This window comes from Varanus komodoensis, unplaced genomic scaffold (genome assembly GCF_004798865.1).
Source record: "Varanus komodoensis strain SLA01 unplaced genomic scaffold, ASM479886v1 scaffold112, whole genome shotgun sequence".
NCBI classification, from domain to species: domain Eukaryota; kingdom Metazoa; phylum Chordata; class Lepidosauria; order Squamata; family Varanidae; genus Varanus; species Varanus komodoensis.
This window is the reverse complement of record NW_025335322.1, coordinates 1,024,433-1,034,960: the sequence shown is the minus strand read 5'-3', so window position 1 is coordinate 1,034,960 and position 10,528 is coordinate 1,024,433. Positions and strand designations below refer to the sequence as shown.

Here is a 10,528-nt window from a genome sequence, read left to right as displayed (position 1 = left end):
AATACTTTTAGAAATGCTTCTTTTGAGGGGGGAAATACATTTGAATGTTGTGTTTAAATAAGAGCTTTTTCTGCATAGGTATAATAAAAAACATGGAAAATATGGAAAGAGCAGGAAACTGATTGCTGAACACAGACCAAAAATAGGCTAATTCACCAATTCATAGCCCACACATCCAACGTAAATTTGTCCTGTTAACTGAAGGACTGAATATTTGACCTCAATAATGTTGGGGAAACATTATTTCTAGGTTTTTGAAAGAAAAGTTGAGGCAGCAGGCCTTATATAAGCCATGAGGAAAAGGGCTACATGTAAAGAAGCTGCCCCAAGGCAAGAGATTGTTCTGGAAGGGAAGGAGAAATTATCTGGAAAAATTACCTTGAAAACAAGGCCTGTAATAAGAGCTGCAGAGGGAGAGAGGACAAGCATTTTATCATCCCTGGCTTATAAAACAAAATGCCCATTCCTCTCTTAAACTAGACCCTGCTTGTGCTAGTAGAGCTGGAAGAACCAGGCTCAAACACAATTTAAAACTATATTTTTGACCATTTAAAGCTGTTACTGTGTCATCTTCACCCTATACTGCTCACTCTCGGTTTCTTTTCTCCCTTTCCTCAAAGGACTTGTTATAAGCAACAGAGGTCTTCTACCAAAAAAAATGACCTCAGACTCTATATCTTGGGAAATTCCCACTGACTAGGGAACAGAGAAACTGTGTAATCGTATTAGTTATAACAAAAGATGCCATTCTATGCATGTTTAGGCAGATAAAAGGCCTACAGCATGGGGTGCCCTGGGAGTTGTAGGGCTTTTTCTGTCTAAACATTCATAGAATTGCTCTCTAAGTAGATATCTTAAATCCTGAGCTACAGAGTCTCTCGTTTTTCATTTATCTTTTTCATCCTTCATGGATTCTAATTGCCCTTACCCACTCACCCAATTCAAAGTGATTCTCCAAACTAATTCTCCCAACATTTTTTTTAAAATGTGTAATTTGGACAAAATTGTGTTTGCATTGTTTTTATGACCATTCTTTGGCCACTGGAAAAACACTCTGCCCATGTTCTGATGTGGTAGTTCTTATTTCTGCACTGATATTTCATATGTTTCATGGCTGAGTCCTTGCATGGAAAACAACTAACTGGATTTTCCTTGGCAAGTTGACTTCTGCCATTGGGAAATGCTATAGCTCAATAACGGACCACATGCAAAATGCATGAGAAGCATCATGGCCCAATATCTGGATTCCCAGATAAAAGTGGGCAAGATACATACCCCTGTACAAGCCATTCAGGATTGCTGGTACAAGCCAGTGCAAATATACTGGGATAGACAGACCAGTAATTTAACTATGTGGGACCTTTACAGGTTCCTCCTGGTAATACTTCTACCACCAGCATATTTATTTTACTTGTCATCTTCAAGAAACTTTCCACCCTTCTAGTGGAAAATGTCTGGCAGGACAGGGGTGCAAAGATCATCTCCAGCACACCCCCTTTTTCTGCACTGGATGACCATAACATTTTGCCCTAAATGCCTAATAATTTTTTACCTGTTGTACAAAGCAGAACAATACAAAAATATGAATAAATTCCCCCCAAAGTGATCAATATTATAGAATTAATAAATATTCCAATAAATCACAGAGTATAGTAAAAAGACCAAACATGTATAAAAGGGATTATAATAATAGAAACTAAAAAAATCCAAAATGCATGATTTTAAAAAATGTATTTTGGTATCCTATAGATTTTTGCATGTATTAATTTAATATTCTTTGAATGTTTAGATTGAAATATATTGAATATATTGTTCATATGGTTTTCTAGTTTTATACTATCGTTATAAAAATGACAAGATTTGTAAGATTAAGGACATGAGCATTATCCCTAGTTTGCTTTTCTTGGATTTAACCAGGCTTTATATGTCAAAGCAATGCTGAAGTTAAGCAGAAGAGAATCCTCTCTAAGTTAACAATACTTAATGCTGTTGTGACTTTTCTACAAAAAGTCCACTTGATGGCAGTAAGTATCAGTTACATATCTGAGAAGAGATATGTAACTGATACTTTGACATGATTTAAAGGGGTTCCTATTTTAATCCACAAGTGAGTTTCTTTTTTAGTTGTTGAACTTGTTGTTCTTGATTCTGATAGTCACTTTATGATTCTAACTGTAAAATTTTCAGGTGTTATCACAATTATAATTATATATAGGCCTAATCATTATTCTCTAATTGTTAATGTTATATTGCATTGCTTAATACTGCACAGGACCACCAGACTGTGGGAGGTGACTTCAAAGAGAGTTTATTTCCACTGTTAGGCAAAGGTATTCCAGTTCATAAGATACAAACTGTGGTGAGCTTTACACTGAATTTAGTGTAATTGACATTTGGCATATTCTGCATCCAGGAGAGGGTTTTATCATAATTGTCTTCCGCTAGGAGTTTTGTTTTTTTTTGTTTCTTCATCTTTGTTTCATCAAATTAATGCTTGTACAACAGACTCTGTAGGCGTTTCAGAGCATGCCCCTTTAGTGCCTACGTCCTTAATCATGGAATGTTTAAGGGTGCAATCCGATTCCAAATGCCCTCAGCCCTCTAACTTGGAAGATTATAGACATTCTGTGCAAAGCAGAAGGATCTCCCCTCATTCCATAAGGCATTTAGATTTAGATGGCTGATTTTGGCCATCTAAGTACAGCACATTGGGACAAGAGTCATAAAGTCACAGAACCATAAAATCATACAGTAGGAAGTGGTCTAGCAGATCATTGGGTCTAACCATCAACTCAATGCAGAACTTGTCCCCCATCCAGGTTTGACCCTGCTTAGCATCCAAGATTAGGCAGGATCAGGCAGAAAGCTAAGATATCACCAAGATATAATTAAACTTGAATATGCTAGTTTTCTGCCCAAACCCTTCTCAAGGTCACTCTCAGAGAAGCCACCAGCTTCGTTCTTCCTGTACCCACCAAGGGTGGGAGGAGGAATCAGAGCTCTGATTGTCAGCAACAAGGTCGGAGTGATTCTCTAAATGTCTCTGGATTGTGGCTAGTGATCCAAGCAATCCTGTGGCCATCTAGACAGCATCTGACATGCAGAGGATTGTTCTGCTAATCACAAATCACTGCTGGGTTACTAGAGCACTTTACAATCAATAAGGGTACAGCTCTAGGTGGGAGACCTTTAAACCTTTTGCCCAGGGCTGAACAATTATGCATCTCATAAAAAATGAACAGTGCAACTAATATTTAAATAATAAGTTGAAAATTCTTTTATTCCAGGTTGCTAATTGCTTCATTCCACAACTAAACAGGATTTAGAGAATGTTAAATAAGAGTTGGATGATACTGTCTCAACAGAATGAATTTTCTTTAATTGGTTTATACCACATACTTTGGAAAAATCGAGAGTGTCCAGTAATCTGGATGGTACCCAGATGGTGTTATTTATTGTAGACGACTCTCTAATGATTAAGTTTAATTTGAACAAATTGGTTATTGGAATTTCTTAAGATTTAGCTAGATGGACATCATAAAAATTGAGTTTGCAGATAAACTAAATACACAGGATGAATACTATAACTTGGATTGTTTATGCTGTATGTGGTGTTCCATTTTCTATACCCGGTGAACATTTATTTGTTTCATTTTCTACAATTTTGGAGGATTCTTTTCCACCAAGATTATCCTTGAGAAGGATGCAACCCCCAATTTAAAAAAAGGTAGATTTGGTTTTCTGGAGCTTATTTGATATCATACCAACCCATGCTGAATTTTGGTATTTCCTTTCTGCATCAGTTCTTCCACCTTAATCAGTTCTGATATCTTCTTACCTGGATCTTCAATCTAAATAGATCATATTAGGTTCTAGAGATACGAGAATATATAGGATCCTCCCAAATTTCTACAATTAGAGAGTAATGTGATTCATCTTCTCATACTAAATTGACTTTGTGTGACAATTTAGATATAAAACTAGGTAAGAAAATCTGGTGGTGGGCATGGATATATAGGGTGATTTTTACTTTGGATCAACTGGTAGATGCCAATGATGAATTGTTGCCATTTTCTATCCTGTGTGCCAAATATGGCTATGGCTGAATAGTTGTCAGGGCCCAGGTCTAGGACATGGGTGGCCAGAGGCAAGGCAGAAGCACCAGGACCAGGGCAACAGAACTCAAGGCAGGACAGGGGCCAAAGTCCAAAGACAAGGATTAATGGCAAGTCCAAGTCATGGTCCAGGCCAGGAACCAGGAGCACAAACAGAGGTGCAGGTGGCTTGAGGCAGGATTGTTGTGAAGACAAAATGAAGAGAAGGAAGAGGATTGTGTATGCCATCTTGGATTCCTTGCAGGAATCCGTGTGGGTTATAAACAGAACAAACAAACAAAAACGGTTCCCTGTCATACAATTGCTTTAAAATAAAAGCATCCACATCTACCAAAGCAAAAGGAGTGGTGGCTGCCTCTAGAAAGCAACTTCCTATTGTTATAACTACAGGAAGGAAAACTCTGAGAGGGCCATTCATTGATGGTCTTTAGATTGTATATATATCCCAAATTCAGGACATACACAATTCTATAGACATTTAATTTTACAGCCTCTAGGGTGCAATCCAATGCAGATGCTTGTAAGCCGCTGAAGGATTATGAGCAACCTATGCAGGAAGGAAGCTTTGCAGAAGCACACATCAAAACACTTAGCCAACTGATCATGGCTAAATTGCATTCTGGGGGTGCTGGTCCCCTCCTCCCCCACCCCCCCAAAAATGTCGAAACAATCTCAGAAAAGTGCTGACACAGTTCTTTCTCTGTGGGATTCTGTGGTCGGAGCTGGGACTCTGAAAAATCCTAGGTGCCATATATTGACCATAGGATTGTGCTTACCATCACTGGATGAAAGGTGAGGCAATCTCGGCAGGAGATCTTAATGGCTTTTAACCAAAAATTGCATAATACAATAATGTATAACAGACATATAAAAGTACGTACCTCTCTTTTTTTCCTAAACTCAACTTCACAATCAAGCTTTAACAGATGCATAGGGCCATTCTCATGCAGGGCAAAGAGACTGTATTTTCTATTCTTATGACATTAAGCATGCTCCAGTATATATCATAATTTTATAGTTCCACTTCTATTGAGCAAAATAGATGAGATTAAAATAGGCCCACTGGTCTGTGAAAATCATGTACAAATGTGGATCATGCACCAACAACTTTTTCTTGGTCTTTCAGGCCCAACTGTAAATGCAGAAGATGGAGCACCTTCAGTCAGCAAAGATGCCCCACATTATCCTGGTCCTGTATTGCCTTGGGGGATATCTGAGTGCACTGCTCTGCTGGAGGATGAGATCTAGCAGTGCAGAAAGGGAGGGGATAGACTTCCGCCAAGGACAGAATTCTGGCTGGCAATCATCCAGCTCAAGCAATCTGGCAAGGATTTTTATGCATGCTGCTTGCAAAGAAGATCCCCTCTGTAGATCAGAGTTTGCCAGGGGACAGACATTTGCAGAAGTAGCAATGGGATATGTGAGAGAGATTACAACCACAGACAGCGTCAGCAAGTGACCCAGACATAAGCAGGAAGAGGGGACCTAAAGAACACTGCCCAAAGAGGAAGTGAATTGAGGCCCAAAATAGCAATTTCAAGAAATGAACTGCAAAGAGAAAGAGAGACCCACAAACCAGGGGTGGGGGAGCCTTTCATCCTGTGTGAGAATGTGCAGCAGTGTATTTTGCTGTGACAATGCATGAGTTCAAACCACTAAATCTAGTCATCCCTCTTTAACGTCAAAAAGCCCTGCCCAGTCCTTCTAAGTTATTCACTAAGTGTGTTAGTTTAGCATGAATTATTCTAACCCAGCAGTTGAGCATGATGATTGACATTTAAGCTGTTGAAAAGAGGGTTGAACGTGTGGTCCCGCTTCTTCTGCACTTTTAAGATTAAGAAAGGCCAGGAGAGCTTCTGCAGAGCTGCTCAGTATTGCAAAGCCTGTGGGAAACATTTGAGGTCTTGCTGGTCGTCACTGTCAGTCCTTATGCTCACTGTCAGCACAGCCTTGATGCACTTCCTCCCCATGTGGTTGGAAAGAAATAGGGCTTTGTCTAGCACAGTGTTGTTGCCTCCACTTTTAGATTCAGCCTCTGGAGCATGGAGCAAAGTGGCCATCTTCATGGGTCCCTGGGTAAGTTTCCCTCCTCCTTCCCCACGACTCTCTTCCTCCTTCTGCAGCTTTCTTCTCTTCCCTTGCCTTCCCTATTTCCACTTATTGGCTAAATTCACTCCGTAACTGCATGAAAACAAGAGCTTGCCAAAGGTTTGCAGCTAGTATTCTGCAGTAGATTCATTTTCTTCTTATATTTCACTGTGTCCCCTGTCCCAAGCAGCATTGCAGAGTTGTCATTGCACTTTGTTCTGTCTTTTAATATTTCTTATGGATTGTGTTTTTGAAAGTAAAAAGATGGGCGGAAGAGTGGGAAACACAGGAGGGCTACAAACTGAAAAATTCACCTGCTGCACCTCGTGTACAATCCCTGAATAAGGTAGAGTGACCGCACAATAAAATCCTCATTTGGAAAACCTATCATGGCAAGACATCTTCCTCCACGTGCACATGGCTGGGGTTTGGAGCAGTCAGACCATGCGTTATTCTTCAATCATCACACTTTTTGGTACCCCATTTGTTTTTGTTTTATTGTTTGCCACCTTCTTGTTTCATAGCAATTTAAATGTATTGTACTTTGTTGTTTAGTCACAAAGTCGTGCCCAATCCATCATGTCCCCATGGACAACGTTCCTCCAGGCTCTCCTGTCCTCCACCATCCCTCAGAATCCACCCAAGCTCACACCCACCACCCCAGTGACTCCATCCAGCCACCTCAACCTCTGCCATCCCCTTCTTCTTTTGCCATCTATTGTTCCCAGCATCAGGCTCTTCTCCAGGGAGTCCTTCCTTCTCATTAGGTGGCCAAAGTATTTGAGCTTCATCTTCAGGATCTGGCCTTCTAAAGAGCAGTCAGGGCTGACCTCCTCTAAGACTGACTGGTTTGATCTCCTTGCAGTCCAAGGGACTCACAGGAGTCTCCTCCAGCAGTACAATTCAAAGGCCTCAATCCTTTGGCGCTCAGCCTTCCTTATGGTCCAGCTTTCACAGCCATACATTGCAACTGGGAAGACCATAGCCTTGACTAAAATGCATTGTACATCATAGTATATATTTTGTTATTCATGTATTTGCCTGTTGCTTCTGGTAGCCCACTGATTTGTGAGTGTGTTTTTTCCTCTGCCCCACTCCTTGGTGAGCTAAAGGAAGAGGAGTTTGGGGCAGGGTTATTGCTTTATCTATCTGATAATCTTACTAAGAATAGAAATAATTAACATGATGAAACATATCATTAAGAGAGAAAAGATCATAAAATCAAGAGCAGCACTACAGCTGCTAGAACCTCCTGTCTGTTTTGTCCCTGGCTGTTCTGGGCACCTCTTTGAATGCCTCTAGCAAGCCGTAGTTCTCTGTGATAGCCAAATTGGCCAAACCAGCAGAAGCCTGAGATACTGTTTTTTCCACCTCTCACATGGTTTTCAAGCCATTGGTATTCAGGGCAGCAGCTCAAGTTGCTCTTTCAAAAACCACAAAGGGCATCCCCCCCCCCTCTCACACACACACACCCCATATTTAGATTTCTCCATTAACAAACCAAACCTGGGGGTGATAAAGGGAGAAGTTTCATCTGCAACAATAATGGTCTATTCCTGGGCTACAGTCCCAGCCTGTAAGTTTTCCTATGAATGTTCAGCTTGTCTGTCTCTTGCTCAGCTCGCTGTCACCACTGTCTAAGCTGTCTAGCTTCCTCCTCATGAGCTCTGAGAACAGAGTGCTGGACTGGATGGACCCTGAGTCAGATCCAGCATCACTTTCCCATGTCCTCACTCAGGAAACGTAGGACACCAGACTATGAAACCTCAAACTGGCCTAGTCCAAGCTTTACACATACCAAATCTGAGGCTGACATTTACCTTTTCTCTTTCAGCATCCTTCTCAATGCTTTCCTGGCTGGTCCTTCTTGCAGGTAACAAATATACTTAGTTAAAATAATGCTGGTGAGGCCCTGAACAAACAGACAAAGAGGCAGTGGCCATGTTCACAAGGCCTTTTCAGTTGACCCAGGTAACGAAGGTCAAATGAAATGTGGTGTGCTCGTCTCCTAAGAGAGATGTATTTACACTTCAGCTTCTGTGTGTTTTTGTTTCTGCACAGCTGATTCCTTACTCTGAAGTCTAGAAATAGAAGGTTAGAAGTAGACAAAGATGCTGGCGGACACTGCTGTGACCAAGCACAAGTGAGGGAAAGGACTACCAATATGAAAGGAAGAGTTCTGGAAAACAGAGAGAGCAAATTTTTAAAAGACTGCAGGGTGGGCTGCAAAAGACCTTAAGCTGCTTGGGGAAAGGCAGATGGATTAGGTCTGGGAAGAACAGTCCAACTGACAGGAAACAAAGTCCAGGCCAATATTACAGGTGGTTGTATCAGAAAGGAGAAGTAAACAGATTGATCAAGGAGGCACTGCAAAGATCTAGTTCTAAAGGAGATGACGAGGAAATGACCTTCTCATTGCCCACTTTATCTTTTTCAGGTTCTCAGCAGGCTTCTGCAGTTGCTCCTTTTTCACCCCTCAAACTGTCTGTTTCACCTCCATTAAGTACCTTTGCTCGAGGAAAACAGATCTCTCTAATATGCTCCATCCCGGAAGGACTCGGGGCAACTGTGATCTTTTTCCATGTAAAGGCAAGAGATGGTGGATGGACCACCTATACACGGCAGTTAGAAAATACCTTGGACCTCAACACAACACACCTGGAAACAACACAAACATTTTCCTGCTCATACTTGGGAGAAGCATTCCAGTCTTCACTGAGTAATGATATTGTTATCTCCATCAATGGTAAGAAAAGTTCTATTTTGAATGGGTTAATTATACAAAGCCTTCCTCATCTTCATGCTATTATCAGCATTCTTTGGGTGGGTGGGTTGCCTGACTGGTTTTTGTTCCTTCCACTTCTTTCCCTTTCTCAGATCCCCAGGCAACATCTGTACCTCCAACTGCTCCACCAGCACCCAGATTGTTCTTGTCCCCTTCAAGAAGCAACTTTATCCAAGGAGAACAGATTCTGCTAACATGCTCTTTCCCACAAGGACGAAGGGCAAAGAAGTTCCGTTTTTATGAAAAAAATACAAATGGCACATGGACTCCATATAAATCTCAGGCAGAAAATACCTTGAACCTCTCCACAACTAACAATCAAACATTTGTCTGCTCGTATGAGGAGAACAATGCAGGAATATCAGCTCAGTCCCTCCAGAGTAACCATGTTGTTATCTCCATCACTGGTGAGAGATGTTCTGCTTGTGAATGCGTTACACACGAGGCCTTCCTCATCCCCATCTTAAGACTCCTTTTGGGTGGGACTTCCTGCCTCAAAAGTCTTCCTGCTCAGGATGGCATTGAGGCTTCTTTATTTGCTGTTATTACTTTTGTTGAGGCTGCAGGGGTGGTTTTGTAAGGCAACAGAAAGGGAGGAGTTGGACGCAAAATGAAAAATAGCTGTAGCACCGTTCTGCTGCATGCTGACAAGAGCGAAGCATAAACTCAGTTTGAAGGGAGTGTTGTAGGTGTTACTCACAGCTACATAGGGCCATACCTGCCGCACATGTACCAGGAGAGGCCAGCCCGTGGATGCAAGTGACTAGGTGGAGGACAGAGGAGTGATTACAGAACTTTGGCTAATGGGCAGTATAGAAAGTTAATAAATGCATGACAGGCTTTTATGGTTTAATGCCACTGAGAAGCAAGACACTGATGGCAGCCTGGGAGTGCTCCTCGACCCGGAGCTTTCATTGGAAGCTCAGGTGACAGCGGTGGCGAGGAGCGCATTCCTTCAGCTTTGGCTGATCCATCAGCTGCGCCCCTACCTGGAGTACGACTGCCTGGCAACAGTGGCACACGCGCTGGTGACTTCCCGACTTGACTTCTGTAAAGCGCTTTATGTGGGGCTACCCTTGAAGATGGTCCGGATACTTCAATTGGTTCAAAATAGAGCTGCCAGGCTGCTGACGGGGACTGGGCGTTATGTTCACATGACTCCAGTCCTCCGTCAGCTTCACTGGCTCCCCATTGAAGTCCGGGCCCAATTCAAGGTGTTGGTTATCACCTACAAAGCCCTGACGGCTTGGGTCCTGGTTACCTGAAGGAGCGCTTGCGTTCATATGTGCCCACCCGCCCCCTGAGATCTGCGGGAGAGGCCCTTCTCCGGGAACCCTCCGTGAAAGAAATTAGGAGGGTAGGTACTCGGAGGAGGGCTTTCTCTGCGGTGGCGCCCAATCTATGGAATGCGCTCCCCAGAGAGGTCCGCCTGGCGCTGTCATTATTTGTTTTTTGGCGCCAGGCGAAGACCTTTTTATTTAAGCGTCATTTTAATTGTTAATATTATGCTTATTTTATCTGGCCAGGGCGACTTATTTTA

The 10,528-nt window shown here is 42.2% G+C and overlaps 1 protein-coding gene across 1 annotated transcript in view; it reads left to right on the top strand.

Moving 5' to 3' along the window:
• Positions 1 to 6,143: 6,143 nt before the first annotated feature.
• LOC123018629 (mucin-2-like) overlaps positions 6,144 to 10,528 on the top strand; it is a 6,192-nt gene continuing 1,807 nt past the window's right edge. Inside the window, exons 1-4 of the mRNA XM_044420901.1 lie at positions 6,144 to 6,191; positions 8,038 to 8,076; positions 8,641 to 8,949; positions 9,081 to 9,395. Of these exons, the coding sequence (XP_044276836.1) occupies positions 6,158 to 6,191; positions 8,038 to 8,076; positions 8,641 to 8,949; positions 9,081 to 9,395 (697 nt within the window). The 5' untranslated portion in view covers positions 6,144 to 6,157. The remainder of the gene's footprint in view (positions 6,192 to 8,037; positions 8,077 to 8,640; positions 8,950 to 9,080; positions 9,396 to 10,528) is intronic.